An 18,367-nucleotide genomic window follows, 5' to 3' on the forward strand; every position below is an offset into this window, starting at 1 on the left:
AGACTACAGCACGTTCATAGGTGTGGAGACTTGAGCTTGCATGTGTCTTTGGGTGTCACTGGCCTTTTTGGTAAGTTGTTCACATGTTAGGGCTCTCCCGGGTGGGGAACTCACAAAAGCTCAAGGGAACAGATAGGGCAACAGTGGAAGCAGGACGGGGTGGGAGACAGAAGGGGAGGTTGGAGACTTCTAGGATTCAGGACTTCTGGGTTGGCCTTGGATTGCCCCTCTAAGCTGGGGATTGAAGGGTCCAGCAGAAAGGGCCAAGGAGAGAACACCAACCCATCTTCTCCCATTCCTGGAACCTTGCCACCACTCCGCTGCTCCCTGCTGCTTCTCCAGGGCTGCCCTCACCTCCCTGGGGGCTTCCTTTTTAACATGCAACTCACAGTGTCCTGCAGAGGAGCCAGCAGCTCCGCAGTGGCTACGGAGTGGGAGCCCTGCAGCGTGCAGAGCGTGCCTGGCTGTCCCCTCTGCCTTCCTCTGCCCCTGTGGCTCCTCTCTGTAGAGTGCGGGGAAGGGGAAGGATCGATCAGGGCCTGGGGTTCCAGGGAATCTTAGGACTGGGAAGTCTGAGCCTGTTTGGGGGAGAACAAGGGGCTGCAGGGACTCTCTGGACAGACTGGTGCCCCGCTGGCCCAAAAGCAGGGGAAGCTGGCCACATCAGACCAGGTGTCTTTGGTGGATCCCCAGTCCTTTTGTTGAGACCTTGTTCCCCTACTGGCTGCCAGCTCTCTCTCAGACTTATTCCAGAATCCCTCTTTTCACTCGGAGCCCTTGCTCCTTTATGGAGCCTCGTCTCTTCCCTGCGTTCCCATCTTCTGATTGAGCCCAGCCCCCCACCGAGCCCTTTCCGCCTCACCCCCTGAGGGCTCCTTCATGGGGCCCCATCCCATCCCTGTTCTCACACTGATCTCTGACCCCTCATTTAGGCCCACCCCAGAATCTCTCTTCCTCTCCTGAACCCTACGCTCTCCCTGAACACTGACCCCCACCCCATTTAACCTGTTCTTTTCAACAGGTGTTTTAAATCTTTGCTACCTGCCCTCGGCCCCTCCCGCATGCCTTCATTACACCTCATACTTCACAGTGTAGGCCAACCATCCCAGACTCCCTCACCTTCCTGTCAGTGCACCTGTGAACTCATCAAGATCCCCAGCCACCCTCATACCCTTCCTTCTTGGCTCAGAGGAGAAGCCAGTAGCACCCATCCCAGGATGATGCCTCCACAGGGCTTGAGCCCATCTCTCTGGGATCCCCTCTGTCCATGAGCTGTCCCCCCTTCCTCCCTACATTTAAAGACTGTCTCTTTACTGACTCTTTCTCTCATCCTGCAAACATGCCCAAATCTCTCTCATCCTAAAAAAAAAAAAGTCTTTCTTCAACCCCATACCCCTTTCCATCTCCCTCCCGTCTTCCCTTCATTTCCAAGTTCTCAGAGTGTAGACTCCACTACTTCACTTCCTTTCACTCGCCCCTTTTACTACAGTCTGACTTCCACACCCCTGTCCTCTAAAATGCCCTGGGAGTGGTCACCAGTGGTCTCTTGAGAGCTCTCCTTGAAAGGTACCTTTCAATGCTTATAATAACAATGGTGGGCATTGGGCACTTACTCTGAGCTGGGCACTCTATACTGGCTCACTTATCTTTCCCACCAATGCTGTGAAGTGGGCATAATTATCATCACCAGTTCACAGACGAGGAAACTGAGGCTTAGAGATTAATCAGGTGTGCTCAAGTTTACCCAGCTAGCAAGTGATGGGGCCAGAATTTGAACATGGTTCTAACTCCCTAGCCCGAATCACTAACCTCTGCATGCACTGTGGCATTTGACATTATCAACTCCTTCTATTCTGGAAATGTCTCCTGTTTCCATGACATGGCATTCTCCTGACTTTCCTCCCACCCTTCTGCCCACTCTTTCTCAGGTGACTTCATAGGCTCCTCTCCCTTTCTTCACAGTCCCCTTTGAAATGTCAGTGGATCCCTTCCCACCTCTCTCTCTTCTTTCCCCTGGGCTGTTTCATTCACTCCCCTGGATTCAGCTGCCACCCAGGACTCCCCCATGGCTGCCTCCAGCCCAGATCTCTCCACTGAACTCCAGAACCAAACGCCCAACCACCTGCTCCACAGTTCTCTGCCAACTCAAGATGCTCAACGCTTGAACCTATCACCTTTTCCCCAAACCTGTTTCTCTGGGATTCTGTGGCTCTGTGAGCAACAGCACCACCCCCCAGGCCCTCAGCCAGCAGCATCTCAGTCATCATCGACTCCGCCCCACCCCCTCACCCCCCACGTCTAATCAGGCTCACTGATGCTCCTTAACACCTCTCATTTCCATCTCCTCTTCCCCCTCATTGTCACTGTCTTAATTTAAGCCTCATCAACTCTTGCCTGGATAACAGCATCAGCCTCTTAATAGGTCTCTGTCTTGCCACTTGAGCCCCTGCCCTGCTACTGGCCCTCCACAGTCCGTCCTCTGTTTGGACTGTTGAAGTGCTCTTTCTGAATCACAAATTGATGTCACTCCCTCTGTGGCTCTTCACAGAAGGGAGGCAGAAAGTTAGAGGATTGGGGATATAAGCAGTTAAGAGGATGAAGGAGAAGGAGGGGTGAAAGGTCACTGAGGTCAGGTGACGCTTTGCTGCTGGGGTGAGATTGACATAGGTCACTTTGGCCTCTGAGCTTTCAACCTCTTGGCACCTGGCATGTCAGCTCCTAGACTCTCTAGGTGGTCCTCAGTTAAGTAGCAAAAGGCACATGGAGGCTGATGAGGCATCTCCTGTAGCGGAGACCTCACCTGCTCTGCCTCTGCACATTCCTGAACGTGGCCTGCTTGAGCCAGGGCTGAGTGTCTCCCACTGGCAGTGGAGAATGTGGGTCCCGGCTTCCAGATTCAGTAGGGACTTGTCTGAAAGATAGAGGCCCCTTGTCCCCGCAGGTGCCGCAAGATGACTGGGGGGGTTACCCCACTGGGGGCAAGGACGGGGAGATCCCCTGCCGCAGGATGCGGAGCGGCAGCTACATCAAAGCCATGGGGGATGAGGAGAGTGGAGACTCAGATGGCAGCCCCAAGACATCTCCCAAAGCCGTCGCCCGGCGCTTCACCACCCGCCGCTCCTCCAGCGTGGACCAGGCCCGGATCAAGTAAGGACAGGGACAGCTGGGGTGGGGGTGGGGTGTAGGATGCTGATCCTGGGTGCCTGTAGGAGATGTGCATAGCGTGGGTACCAGTCAGGTTCCCTGCTTAGGGTTCAACGGGGCAGTCTTGCTCTGCCCCATATAAAGAGGGGGGTGCCTGTGATAGCCCCTATCTGAATGTCTCTTTGGCAGAATTCCTTTACCCAGGAGTCTCCTGGGGATCTCTGGGATTTCTGAGGGTTAGAACCTGCTCAGGGACCTCAGTGCTCTCATTCCCCTCCCCCACCTCCTAGCAGACCCCCATTCTGAATCTGGAATTTTGACCTTTCCCAGCTGCTGTGTCCCGCCCCGGATCCACCCCCGGAGCTCCATCCCTGGCTATAGCCGTTCCCTCACCACCGGACAGGTAGGGAGAGGCCCAGCATGCTGGAAGGAAAGGGTGGGAAGGGTGATTCAGTCCCATGCTCAGCCGAGGCCTTAAAATCAGGAATCTGCCCATGGAAAGAGCACAGGTCTGGTTCTGGGGAGCTGAGAAGCCTGCCTTGGGACTCCTGGAGCTGACTCAGATTCAGGATCTCAGAGAGTCACATCCTTAAAAACCACCAAGCATCCTCAAAGGGATGAACTTGTAAGGGCAGCGTCAGTTCTCTGAGGTTCCCCAGCCCTTTTATGGCCTGATCGCTCCCAACCCACCCCGTGTAAAAGGCAGGATTGAGCATACAGACTGGAGATAGGCAGAACTGCAGTCTCAGAGATGATCAGGGCTTGAGTTCTTTCCCCTCCACTCCACCCTGTGGAACACTGGCAAGGTACCTCCCTCTCAACGCCTCTGCTGGCTCATCTTTTAAAAATTTAATTTAATTTATTTTTGGCTGTGCTGGGTCTTCGTTGTGGTGTGCGGGCTTCTCATCGCGGTGGCTTCTCTTGTTACGGAGCGTGGGCTCTAGGTGCGCGGGCTTCAGTAGTTGCGGCACGCAGGCTCAGTAGTTGTGGCTCATGGGTTTAGTTGCTCTGCGGCGTGTGGCATCTTCCAGGGCCAGGGTTCGACCCCGTGTCCCCTGCCTTGGCAGGCGGATTCTTCACCACTGTGCCACCAGCGAAGGCCCTGTTGGCTCATCTTTGAAATGACAATTGTAATGATGCTTATCTTACAGGGGTTTTGTGAGTTCAGTGAGAAAATATATGCAAACACAAGGTACCTGGCCCCACACTGGTATTTTACAAGTGTGAGTTCTATGCCTAAGTGTAGACTTTACCCTTAACTGAAGGAGGCAGTGCAGTTTAGTAATTAAATGCATGAGGTGGCTTTGAATTCTAGCTCAGCTACTTACCAACTGAGTGACCTGGGGCAAGTTACTTGACTTTTTTGAGCCCCACTCTCCCTATTTAAAAATAGGCATCATAATAGTGTTCTTGGCACACAGCCAGCACTCAATAAAGGTTAGCTATTTTTGCTGTTTGCTGGGGAAAAAAGCAATGCAAAGACCATCCTGGTTGGCTCCCATGGTTTTGCTGCGGCAGTCTCTCAGCATTTCTTTGTTACATTTCCTGAATCAGGGAATCTGATTGGCACAGCCATCTTCTCACAGAAGACCAGTCTATGTGCTAAACCCACTAGTTAATGCTCAGCCCTCGTTTTACTTGATCCATCAGCAACATGTAATGCAGCTGATGACTCTCTCCTTCCTGAAACACTTTTCTCAGTTGGCTTTGAGGACACCACATCTTTTAGGTTCTTCTGCCTTCTCTCTCTGGTTGCCTATTCTTAGTCTATGTCACTGGTGCCTGCAAACTCTTCAGGATCTGAACACTGGAGTTTTCCAGGGCTTAGTTCCTGGACTTCTTCCTACACTCACTCTTTGGGTGAGCTCATCCAGGCTCATGGCTTTGAATATTATTGAGAGCCTGATGACTCCCAATGTCTATCACCAGCCCACATTCTCCCATAAATGCATATATATCTGCGTGTTGAAATCTCACCTGGATGTTGAGTAGACATCTCAAACTTAAGATGTTCAAAACCAAACTGCTGGTACTCTTTTCTCCCTCCTCGAATTTCCTACTCCATCCAATGTCTTCTCCATTTCAGATAATGGCAATTTTATTCTTCCAGGAGCTCTGATCTAAAACACTGAAGTCAGTCTGGACTCCTTTCTCTCTCACACATCCCATGTCCAACCCTTCAGCAAATCCTGTTGGTCCCACCTTCAAAGTATTTCCAGGATCCAATCACTCCTCACCATCTCCACTGCCAGCACGTCAGTGCAAGTCACCATGTTCTTTTGTCTAGACTGTTGCACTGTTTTCTAGTTGATCTCTTGCACTTGTCCTTGCTCCACTTCATTCTCTCATAATACAGCCAGAGTGATCATTTAAGAATAAAATTGCATTCAATCAAGACCTTGCTCAGAGGAATAGTCAAACACTGTACTCTGATGTATAAGGTTCTGCATGATCTGGCCCTTGCTACCTCTGAGTTCCTGTCCTAACACTGTTCCCATCCCGCACCCACTCCAGCCACACTGGTCTCCTTGCTGCACTTCCAACACCACACGTGTGCTTCAGCCTTAGGTCCTTTGCTGCTACCTCTGCCTGGATCTCTCCTTCCCAGATACTCCCATGGATTGCTCCCTTGCTTCTTTCAGGTCTTTACCCAAATGTTCTAAATTTTAATTTTAACCCCCCTCAACATTTCCTGTTTCCCTTCTCTGTTCTTCTCCTTTTCCTCTCCCCCCCATTTCTTCTTTTCATCATTTTACACTATCTAACATCATGTATACTTTACATATTTTTCCAGGGGGCATAGTTTATAACCCCTGATTTACAAAAGAGGAAACAGGTTTAATGAACTAGCGACATCACTCTATTATCTTTATCGCTTTTTGCCCTTCTAGTATTTTCCTAGAACATCTTTTTCTATATTTTACTTTAAAGCTTTTTGTCTCTTTATGTTTTAGGTATGTCTTTTGTCAGTAGTTTATAGCTATATTTTATTTTATATCCATTCTGACAGTTGTTTGAGAGTTTAGTACATTTATATTTATTGTGATTTCTGATATGCTTGCATTCATTTCTGTCATCTTATTTTGTGCCATCTATTTGTCCTGCCTTTTGGGTGATGCTTTTCTACTCCTTTGCTGCCTTCTTTTGGATCAATTGGATTTTCTTCATTTTTCTCTTCACCAAATCCCACACTGATTTGGCAGTTGTATATACTAATTTCATTATTTTTGTGGTTGTTCTTATGATTTCATGTGCATATTTGACTTAGCAAAGTCTCAGATTGACAGTTACTTCTACCATTTTTCTGAACAATGTAAAGACCTTAGGACACTTTACTTTTGATCACCTCTTCCCTTCTTACATGTACCAGTTGCCCAGTATTTTAGTCCCACCTTTTTTTTTTTTACCTCTCTCAATTAGTGTTTATTATTGTTATTGAATTTTATACTACTAATACTTGATTAGTAGTATTACTAATACTAAGTATTACTAAAACTTCACATTTTTACCTTTTCCCCCCTCACTATACCTTCTTACATTTCATTTGTTCCTTTTAAACTAAATTCTTTAGTAACTTTTTTCAGTGAGTGTCTGTTCATGGCAAATTCTGCCTTTAATCAAAAATGTCATTTACTGTCACTATTTTATATAATTTAGCTTATTACAGAATTTTAGGTCAACATTTATTTTCTCTCAGTGTTTCGATGATACTCCTCTGTCATCTGTTCTGTTGTTGCTGTGGAGAAGTCTACTATCAATCTAATAGTCTTTGTTGGTTATTTTCATTTCTCTCTGATTGTTGTCAAGATTTTGCCCTTGATTTTGGTGTCCTACAGTTTCACTATGATGTGTGTGTGTGTGTGTGTGTGTGTGTGTGTGTGTGTGTGTGTGTGGTGTGTTCCCTGAATCTGAGGATTCGTGTCTTTCATCAAATCTGGAAAATTCTCTCATGTTTACTGTTTGCTGGTACATCTATTTCCTTCTTTTTACTTTCTATCTACTTGCTTTTTTATCCAGTCTGAAAATCTCTGCCTTTTGAATGGCAGTGTTTTGTCCTCTCACATTTAATGTGATTATTGATATGGTTGGATTGTCTCATGTCATTTTTGTTCCTCTGTTCCTTTACTACCTTCTTTTGTATTAAATACTTTGTGTACCATTTTAATTTCTTTTCATTAATTCCTTTTTACTATATTATTCAAGTTATTAGTGGTTGCAATAGAAATTACAATGTGTATCTTAACTTATTAAAATCTAATTGATTCTGGTAAAATACAGAAGCATTGCTCTAATATATCTCCTTTCTCCCTTTGCTGTGCTATTATTGTCATAAGTATTACCTATATTTGTGTTATAAACCTAAAAATTATTATAAACCAATAATAGTGTTATAATAATTGCTTTGCTTATGTCTTTTAAAGAAGTTGAGAGAAAAAAATGTGAAAAATATATTTATAGAGCTATTTATATTTACTCACATATTTACCATTTCTGGTGCTCCTCATTTCTTCCTGTGGATTTGAGTTACTACTGGTTGTCACTTCCTTTTAACCTGAAGAACTTCCATTAGTATTTCTTGTAAGATAGTTCTGCTGGCAGTAATTTCTTCAGTCTGTATTTATTTGGAAATGTCTTTATTTTTACTTCACTTTTTGAAAGATAGTTGTGCTGGATATAGAATTCCTGGTTGACAGTTTTTTTCTTTTAGCACTTTCACTATACCATTTCACTGCCTTTGTTGTTCATTGTTTCTGATGAAAAGCCAGTTTTTAATCATATTGGGTTTTTTTTGTATGCGATGAATTGTTTTTCTCTCGTTGCTGTTAAGATTTTCTCTTTGTCTTTCAACATTTTGACTGTAATGTGTCTGGGTGTGGATCTCTTTGTATTTAACCTAATTTGGATTCATTGAGTTTCTTTGATCTGTAGATTAATGTTTTTCATCAAATTTGGAAAGTTTGAGGCCATTATTTTTTCAAATAGTTTTTCTTCCTCTTTCTCTCTCTCTTCTTCTGGGACTCCCATTACATGCATACTGGTATACTTGATGTTGTTTCATAGGTCTCTGAGGCACTGTTCATTTGTATTCAGTCATTTTCCCCATTCAGTTCTTTATATTGGATAATCTATACTCATCTAACTTCAAGTTTACTGATCACTTTTTGTGCTGAGCCCTACTGGTGAATTTTTTTTCTTTGCGGTACACGGGCCTCTCACTGTTGTGGCCTCTCCCGTTGTGGAGCACAGGCTCCGGACGCCCAGGCTCAGCAGCCATGGCTCACGGGCCCAGCTGCCCCGTGGCATGTGGGATCTTCCTGGACCAGGGCACGAACCTGTGTCCCCTGCATCGGCAGGCGGACTCTCAGCCACTGCGCCACCAGGGAAGCCCCTTCTGGTGAATTTTTAATTTCAGTTATTGTACTTTTCAGCTCTAGAATTTCCATTTGATTCTTTTCTTGTTCTTTTAAAAAAATAATTAATTAATTAATTTTGGGCTGCCATTTTTGGCTGGTTGGGTCTCCGTTACTGCGTGAGGGCTTCCTCTAGTTGCGGCGAGCAGGGGCTACTCTTCATTGAGGTGAGCGGGCTTTTCATTGTGGTGGCTTTTCTTTGTTGCGGAGCATGGGCTCCAGGCTCATGGGCTTCAATAGTTGTGGCATGTGGGCTCAGTAGTTGTGGCTCGCAGGCTCTAGAATGCAGGCTTAGTAGTAGTGGTGCATGGGCTTAGTTGCTCTGCAGCATGTGGGATCTTCCTGGACCAGGGCTTGAACCCATGTACCCTGCATTGTCAGGCGGATTCTTAACCACTGAGCCACGAGGGAAGTCCTTTTCTTGTTCCCTTAAAAAAAATTCTTTGTTGTGATTTTCTATTAATGCTGTCACTGTTGTCATACTTTCCTTTAAATATTTAAACATACTTTCCTTTAGTTCTTTGAACATTCTTATAATAGCTGCTTTGTAGTCTTTGTCTGATAAATCAAATGTTTGGGGACGTTCACATTTTCTTGTTTATTTACATGTGTCACACATTTTTTGGTTGAATACTGAACGTTTTAGATAACGTATTGTAGCAACTCTGGATTCTTATTTTACCTCTTGAAGATTGTTATTGCTTTGTTTGTTTGTTTGTTAATCCCTGGGCTAAATCTGTGAAATCTATCTATGATTCCAGAAGCAGCCTCTGATTTCTCCACTAATTTTTTTTCTTTCTTGTTTTTATTTTAAAGCCTGGTTTCTTAGGGGTTGACCCTGTCTCTGCATAGCTTAATGTCTAGCCAGAGATTGATCAGAGGTTGTGCTCAAAAGCTTCAAGCCCATAAGTCTTCTTCTCTCTCCTTTTGTGGTTCTATGTGTGATCTGGGGAGTACAAACACTGTGCTGTTTTCAAGCCATCTCTGGCTTTTACTTTTCACCAGCCTCTCTTGCATTTCTTCTGCACGTATGCACAGGCTCCATTGGCAAAGGATATGTAGGTGGAGTCAAGGCCTCTCTGATCTCTACAGGCACCCAGCCTCTAGTTAACCCAGACTATGTGAAGAGCTTATCAAACTCTTTATGGCTATCTTACCCCCTGGAACTCCCCCATCAAATCCCTGTCCAGTCTGACAGTCCCATTGCTTGCCCCAAATAGTGCTGAAACCTCAGCCTGGCAGTGCTGCTGGTTATTCCTATTCTTGACACTATAACAGACAATGCTGAAAATTAAGTGAGCTCCCTTTGTTAGTTGCAATGAAGCAGCTGGTTTTCCTAGCCTGGCCCACCCTTTTTGAACTACTGCAACAGATAGAGCTGGGAGCTTGGGTAATGGGAGAAGCCCCAGGCAAGGACACCACAGACTCATGCTGTTCTTACCCAAATTTCAGTAATTTTCATGAATGTGTTTCTTTGCTGTATACCTTTGATTGATTTTCAGAGTGATAAAATGGTTGTTTTTGACAGTTTTGTGCAGCTTTATAGTTGTCTTGGGGGATAGGATTTGGTATCCTCACTCTGTTGTGTCTGAAGTCAGAAGTCTGGAAAATTCTCAGTGACTATTATTATCCCTTTGAATATTGCCTCTTCTACATTTTATTGAGTCCCCCCTCTAGAACTCTTACTTGTTGTATTTGGGACCTTTTTATTCTCTTCTTCATATTTTCCATCTCTTTACCTCTCTATGTTGCCTTCTAGGTAAGTTCCTCAGATATTATTCACTATTCACTGGTTCACTATTTTTCTCTTCAATTGTGTTTCATTTACTCATTCGTTGTGTTTTAAATTTCCCCCTTTGCCCCCTAGAAATCTGATTTAGTCCCTTTTCAAATCTTTCTGGTTTTTTCAAAGCTTATTTTATTGGCTGCACCACGTGGCACGTGGAATCTTAGCTCCCCGACCAGGGATCAAATCTGTGCCCCCTGCAGTGGAAGTGTGGAGTCTTAACCACTGGACTGCTAGGGAAGTTCCTCAAAGCTTTTATTCTATCCTTATGTTTTCAGTTTTATTTATCTTTTAAGTTTTAGAAAATTTAAACATTGTTTAAAAGCTATTCTGTTTTAGCTAAGTAACACTAGCTGCTGTAACCGATAAACCTTGAATTCTCAACAGCTTCACTCAGTAGAAGTTTAGTTCTTGTTTATGTCACTGTTTGTGTTAGTGATCTATTGCTGCATAATAAATTATCCCAAAACATAGAGTCTTAAAACAAAAAATATTTATTATCTCACAATTTCTGTGGGTCAGGAATCCAAGCACAGCTTAGCTGGGTGCCACATGGATCAGATGTCTCACAGGCTTCATCAAGGTGTTGGCCAAGGCTGCAGTCATCTCAAGGCTTGTCTAGAGGAAGATCCCCTTCCACACTCACATGGCTGTCAGCAGGCTTCAGATCCTTGATGTGTGGGACTCACCATATGGCTCACAACATAACACAATTCACAACATAGCAACTTGCTTCCCCCAGAGCAAAGACTCCTAGAGAGAGATGGTGAGAGAAAGTGTCCAAGATGGAAGCCACAGTGTTTTTGTAATCTAATCTCAGAAGTGACATGCCATTGTATCTGCCATATTCTATTCATTAGAAGTGGACCAATAGGTCTAATCTGCACTCAAGAGGAGGGCACTATGCAAGGATGTGAATGCCAGGAGGTGAAGATGATTAGGAGCTGTGTCAGAAGTTGTCTACCACACAGTTTAATATGAGCTCATCTTCACTGGAGCTTTATCTTTGAGAACCCTCATCAGTCTGCGTTAGGAGTGGGTCCCCCAGAAAATATTATTAATTAATTAATTAATTAATTTATTTATTTTAACAGCTTTCTTGGAGTATAACTGCTTTACAATGATGTGTTAATTTCTGTTTATAACACAGTGAATCAGCTATACATATACATATATCCCCATATCTCCTCCCTCTTGCGTCTCCCTCCCACCCTCCCAATCGCACCCCTTTAGGTGGTCACAAAGCACTGAGCTGATCTCCCTGTGCTATGCGGCTGCTTCCCACTAGCTATCTATTTTACATTTGGTAGTATATATAAGTCCATGCCATTCTCTCACTTTGTCCCAGCTTACCCTTTCCCCTCCCCGTGTCTTCAAGTCCATTCTCTACGTCTGCATCTTTATTCCTGTCCTGCCCCTAGGTTCTTCAGAACCATTCAGAAAATATTTTTAAATTGCTTCTGTTCAACTATTCTCCGTCTGGGGCCTTTTTATGTTAATTTTTAATTTTGGGGGCGTCTGGCCCATGCAGACACTGAAGGCTGGGTCTGTGTGAAGACTAGCTTGTGGGTATAAATTCTTAGGAGATATATCATCTTTCCCCTCTCCCCAGAGCCTAGACTACAGACTAGCTCCTTTGTCATCAGTCTGTGTTGATAATTGATTTTTCAATTAGTTTGTCTTTTCATCAAAGCTTTCCCCTTTTCTACTTTTATGCAGGTTCCCATTTCCAATTCCACACTTCGTGTGGGCCCAAGTGGGTGTTAAAATCTAAGCCCTTTGGTTACTGAGACCAGCAACCCCTGCCCCCACCTCCCACCCTCCACTGGGCTGTTTGCAGCATTGGCTCACACAGTTAATATTCTGATTTTCCAGTCTCCTCTTTGCTTTTGTCTCCTGGGGACTTATCTCACTTTTTTGTGAGCTCAGTTAATGCATATAAAATGTTTGTTATATTTTATTAAGTGTTTTAGAATGTTTTAAAATGGGAGGGTTTTCCAAGATTATCTAAAACAAATGACATACGTAAAGTATACAGGATGTTGCCTTGTCCCCAGTTGGACCCACTAACTCTAGTACAGACAATTTTCAGTTAGACCCAAACAAAGTATTTTCTTTTAGATATCCCACATCCTTGGAAATATTTACTAATTCTGAATCTGGTTTGCAGAAAGGTTAAGGTTCTCATTTCCCAAGAGGATTCTTTGGCTTTGACTCTCCTGAAAGTGAGAGTTGGGGGGAGCAGGGTGGAAGGCAGTGTAGGGAAAATAGGAGAATTCACAGCACAATGTCACAATTTCATACTTGTAATACAGTAAAGATCAGCTCAGATGCAGTATTCCTCTGAGAGTCTATAAAAGTCTGCATTTCCCTTAGGTCCTGGTCCCTTATTGGAACGCCAGAAGCTCCTCTTGGGTAGTAGAGATGGAATATGTGTAGCTCCAGAGAGTTTCTCACCCTCCTTCTGTCTGCCTTGGATAGAATTGGTCATGGGACTAGCGTATGGTGGGGATTTCAAGAGCTTGAGAACCCTTGGGAAAGATGGGCCTTTGAAAGGGATTGTCACTGTGATTTAAGAACTTCTTGCTACTAATAATAGTAGTTAATGTTTATTGAGCACCTGCTATATGCCAGATATTATGCCTATTGCTTTACACAGAGAAAAGGGCTGGAGATACAGATATAAGCCACAGAGTGAGATTCCTTCCATCCTTGGTGTCCAGATTTGAGACCGAAATGCTCTCTGCTAGGGTTAGATGAGCTTTCTTGTGCTTCAGAGGGACCCTCTGGGCTGGATTGGTTCTAGTTGGGGAGTATCTTGAGCCCTGCCTAGAAATAGCAAGAGTTAAATCAGCTCCTGAGCTTCAGGTACCACCGGTGCTTGGTACCCCAGAGGTCAAGAGATAGGAAAATGAGAGGTAGACTCAAAAGGAGTCGTGAAAGTCACAGGTGCCACAGGAGTGTGGCTTGTGCCGGACAAACATGGGAGAACTTCACGTCTACAGGATCTTGGATTGATTTGTCCATGGCCTGTGATTTCTGTACACTTGTAATGAAGTTCCTTTAGAAAAAGCTGCAGACAGTCTTTCTTTTTAATTACTGGACCCATGTTGGAATCACTGAATCTCCAGCAAATTTAGCTCTGACCTTCAAAGCAGCCAAGGTGAAGAGAGGTTTAAAGTTAGAGAACCCTGGGTTCAGATCCTTAGGGTGGGGACTGAGTTAACATAGGTTTAACAGGCTCTCCAGGACATTCTGATGCTCAGTTAGCCTGGCAGGAGAGACAGGAAAGTGGACACTTTAGTTTTCTCACTTACATGCCGGGCATCTTTGGATAATTCATCTGCCCTCTCTGAGCCTTAGTTTGCCTATCTGTAGAACAGGATGGAAATTCCTGCTCAATATGAGGTAGACTCTAGTGATATAATGTCATATACGCTTTGGGGGCCGAGTCTGGAAACACTGAGCTGCAATTTACACATGAGTCAAGCTATTCCTTTCTCTGTTGACTATACATAAATATGATGCCATGAATCTTTCCTGGGAGGTCACAAGATGCAGCCATGGGATACTTGCTGTCGCATTCACCATGTGGATGCTACTGAGGACCTTGTCCATGACTTCATCCAGTGGCCTCTACATAATCACCCATGGGGGAATTTCTCTTGGACTCAGTGACAAGAATAGTGTGATTGTCATGAGTGGTGGCCTCTGTTTACCAGGTAGGCCCTGAGACCATCCCGTGGCACTGATTGAGGGCTTACCTGCACCAAGTGCCTCCCATGTTTTTCTTCGAGTCTCCTAAATAGCCCTGTGACGATGGTACCATTATCATTCCCATTTGACGGGTGATTAAACAGAGGCCCAAAACTTTAAATAATGTTCCCAGGCCACACTGCTAGGAAGTAGCAGAGCCAGCACTTGAGTCCAGCTGGGTTTCACAACATAGCCCATGTGTGGGCAACCCAGAAGCTATATTCCGTGAAGCTATTTGTGCTCTGAAGCTCAGGGTCAAATGTGCAACCATCCTGCGCTCTGGGTGTTGAGCTTACCACTGAACCACCTTCCTCCCTACCTTTATATTTTCTTTGTGTCAGTTTTCTCATATAAAGCAAATGAAGCTACAGCCGCTGGTATATTTAGTCTTAGTGCAGTGTTGTTACGTGACATGGTTCCATGAACAAAATTTTTGTTTTGCTTTTTCCTAGTTGCTTCAACTTTTTTTTTTTAACACCATGGATTCTGCATCACAAAATATCAAAACCAAAACCAAGAACCTCAGTCAGCAGTGGCTGAACTTTCCTCAGAGGATGAGGGCAGGGAAGGAACCGGCAGGCTGAACCAGAACCCTAGTTAGTGGGCGGAAGGTGGGGGAGGGCTTGGAACACTTGAAGGATGATAATTTTTGCTCCATTATGTACCCATTAATTTCCTTCCTGCCACATGATTTTATCTCTATAGGTTGCTTTCCATAATTTTTGTAATGCAGTTGGTCATAAATAATAAAATAAAAGTTGTCCTTCCCAACAGTACCCCACCCCCATACTTGGCAGGAGGGTGGCTGTCAGCTCTCTGGTCCTCTCCCCCCAGGGTCAGGTGAGAGAAACGTGAAGGACTGGGACAGGTGGAGAGGAAGATGGGTGATCTGGAGGCACCCGAGCTAGGCGTCTGGGAGAGGCATTGGGGGGTGTCGAGGGAGGAGTATTTAGAGGAAAGGTTAGACCCCAAGGCTGGTCCCAAAGCAGGCCTGGCGAGCAGCACAGGGCAGAGGTGCCTCCATCTTTCTTTGCAGGGGGTGAAGGTTTCTTTTAGTCCAAAGGCGTTAAGAGTCACACAGAGACACAGTTTCTGCAGAACTAGATATATTCCTAAGGCAAAGTGCCTCAGAGACGCCCCCATCCCATCTCAGCACCACGGTAACTGTCTTTCTGGCCCCTGTACCCAGCTCAGCGAGGAGCTGAACCAGCAGTTGGAGGCCGTGTGCGGGTCCGTGTTTGGGGAGCTGGAGTCCCAGGCCGTGGACGCCCTGGACCTGCCCGGCTGTTTCCGCATGCGGAGCCACAGCTACCTCCGGGCCATCCAGGCCGGCTGCTCTCAAGACGATGACTGCCTGCCCCTCCTTGCTACCCCTGCCTCTGTCTCAGGGAGGCCCGGCTCCTGTGAGTACGCCCCCGCTGTCCCTGGCCCGGCCCTAGGTTGGAGAGCGATCTGCGTCCGGTTCTGGCCCTGGTCAGGGCTCCGCTGTGTGACCTTGGGCAGATCGCTTGCCTCTCTGGGTCGGGTGATGGGGAGAAGGATCCGTGGTTCTGTACACGTAGCAGCACGTGGAGTACGCGTGGCTGTTGGGTCCTGTGGTACCCGCGTGGGTGTGGGGAGTGGCAGACACCTGCCAGGACGTGTTTTTCACCCTATGTGTCTTTGCGTTCCCTGGCCACAGCCTTCAACTTCAGAAAAGCCCCGCCCCCCATCCCACCGGGAAGCCAGGCGCCGCCCCGCATCTCCATCACCGCCCAGAGCAGCACCGACTCCGCCCATGAGAGCTTCACCGCGGCAGAGGGCCCAGCCCGGCGCTGCAGCTCCGCCGACGGGCTGGACGGCCCCGCCATGGGTGCGCGCACCCTGGAGCTGGCGCCGGTGTCACCCCGGGCCAGCCCCAAGCCCCCCACACTCATCATCAAGACCATTCCAGGCCGGGAGGAGCTGCGGAGCCTGGCGCGGCAGCGGAAGTGGCGACCGTCCATCGGGGTGCAGGTATGGAAGGAGGAGGCACCGAGGAAAGTTCAGGCCCTGTCCGGTTGAGGATGGATTGAGGGGGTCAGTGGGGCCTTCCGGATACATAGACCTTTTCCTCGCTTGCTCTTAGCTTGGTCGTCGACGGGGCTGCTCCAAACAGCACCAGCCCACATCCTTGTCCCTCATCCTGGCACCATCACCCCTGGCGAGCAGAGAGCGGTGCCCAGAGGTTGGCACCTTTGATGCATCCAACCCCCTGGGTCTCTCGTCTTGTTCAGGCAGATTGTCTTTTCAGGATCTGCCAGCTGGCTTGGGGCTCAGGCATCGCTTGCCCTTCTCCCTGGGAAGGGCTTGCGTCCCTCCGTCTAGCCCTGGCCACTGACTTCCCAATTCTGCCACCAGGTGGAGACTATCTCAGACTCGGACACGGAGAACAGGAGTCGAAGAGAGTTCCACTCCATTGGTGTACAGGTGGAAGAAGACAAGAGGTGGGTCCGAGTGGGGATATCTCAGGCTTTGCTGGGGGTGGGGTGGAGAAGAGGAGAGAGGGATGCATAACGACCTCACTGGCCTGGGCTCCCTGCACACCCTTTCTTCCTGGTCCTGAGAACAAGTGCTCTGAATGGGGAGGTGTCAGAGCAGCCACAGAGGCTCTCCACGGAGATGTCACCAGGGCAGTCTAAAGTGAATTCTCCTTGTACCCGTACCTGTCCCAGGTGCTGTGAGGTGGACAGGAGAATACAGTGGTCCCGGGAACGGGGTAGTAGGGAGAAGTAGCAGGTAGGTGCAAAGCAGGCCTCTAGCAATTGTCCTTTATAGGGGATAACAGGATTTTTCCAATCCCTCGTTACTTCTCGTGGTGTACAAGTACGTGAACCCAAAAAGAAACAAATAAACGTGAAGATTGCCTCTCAGGGGCCCCTGGCAGATATACTACTCCTCCCCACTCGGCTCATACAAGCATTTAATCAGTTGGGGGTATCTATAATATGCCTGAGTCTGTGGTGTACCAGAGAAATCAACAGCCACTATTCTGGCATTAGGTGGCTCAGAAACATTGTTTCCTTAATTTCGAACTGAAAAATTAGCACTGAGAGCTCTGGAGGGAATACTGGGAGGAATCCCTCTGTTGTTGGCCTCCTATGGGAAGATGCTTTCTCTAGTGGCCATGTGGCAGTGTCATAGTGGCCCATCTGCCCTCTGAGCTGCAGTGCTCCCAGGCCAGTGGCCCTAAGTGTGGTGTCTGGGAACCTGCCTGGGGCTGGCTGTAAGAGTTTCGTGGTAATCTGTGTTGCCCAGGCCATACCCCTTGAAGGAATAAAACTAGAGTGCCAGTAGCAGTCCCTCACAGCTTTGTTCCCGGTTGCCATTGTTGGGTTTTAGACCTTCCCTAAATTCCCCCAACTATTTCTCGGAACCCCTGGGAGCATCGTGTGTGTGTGTGTGTGTGTGTGTGTGTGTGTGTGCCTGATCAAGACTTCTTGGGGTTCCTGTGGGGATTCATCACTTTTCTCTACTCTCACACTAGCTCCCTGCAGCTCCATATGCTCCTGAAGCTATAAATGCCTCCATCGAGTGTGGCAAAAAGGCGCCCTTGTTGCCCCCATTATTACTGAAAGCTACCGTCCTCCAAATTCTTAATATTCCACAAAGATCACAGAAAAGTAGCACTTTACGGTAAAGCCAATTCTGCAAGTCTATGACTTGAGTTCTTGAGAGGTGGGGTAGGAGTCATGGCTGGGTGCAGCTCTGTGTTCAGAACACTGCCCCCAGCTCTAATGCTGCCCTGTGGACCAGAAACCAAGCCCATTTGCCCCCATTTGCTCCCTCATGGGGCTCCTTGGTCCCTCATCCATATAGACTCCTGGGGGTCCCCCCATTCCTCCAGCAAGCCTGAATCCTGGGAAGAGTGCAGCAGGCATTCTACTGAGACTCAGACTATATCAGCAACCTCTGTCATTCATTTGTGGATTGATTCATTCAGAAAATACTTATTAAGCATCTGTTAATAATTATTATTAACACTTGTTACGTCCTAAGCATATGACAGCGCCTGTTAAATGCTCAGGGGAATGTGGAAGACATGACTCTTACCCTCATAGAAGTTATGGCCTAGAAGGGAATCAAGGCAATGAATAAACAACCCATGAGTAAAAATATGATTACATACTGTGGTATAATAGGTAATGTGATATTAATGCAATTATGGTGGGAATATGAAAGAAAAAAGCAGGCGCTAAGAGAGAAGGGACTTTATTTAGGTTAAGCAGGTGACATTTAAGCTGAGACTTGA

At 46.6% G+C, this 18,367-nt stretch overlaps 1 protein-coding gene across 5 annotated transcripts in view; it reads left to right on the top strand.

Moving 5' to 3' along the window:
• Window positions 1–18,367, top strand: part of DLGAP3 (DLG associated protein 3) — a 60,907-nt gene that overhangs the window by 25,051 nt on the left and 17,489 nt on the right. For 4 of the 5 annotated variants that reach the window (XM_059056736.2, XM_067011991.1, XM_067011972.1 and 1 more), the window contains 5 exons: window positions 2,942–3,147; window positions 3,475–3,547; window positions 15,287–15,500; window positions 15,779–16,092; window positions 16,477–16,562. In XM_059056736.2, the coding sequence (XP_058912719.1) occupies window positions 2,942–3,147; window positions 3,475–3,547; window positions 15,287–15,500; window positions 15,779–16,092; window positions 16,477–16,562 (893 nt within the window). The remainder of the gene's footprint in view (window positions 1–2,941; window positions 3,148–3,474; window positions 3,548–15,286; window positions 15,501–15,778; window positions 16,093–16,476; window positions 16,563–18,367) is intronic. The other variant, XM_067011995.1, reaches the window with a different exon arrangement.

The sequence above is a fragment of the Kogia breviceps genome, chromosome 1, assembly GCF_026419965.1.
Source record: "Kogia breviceps isolate mKogBre1 chromosome 1, mKogBre1 haplotype 1, whole genome shotgun sequence".
NCBI lineage: Eukaryota > Metazoa > Chordata > Mammalia > Artiodactyla > Physeteridae > Kogia > Kogia breviceps.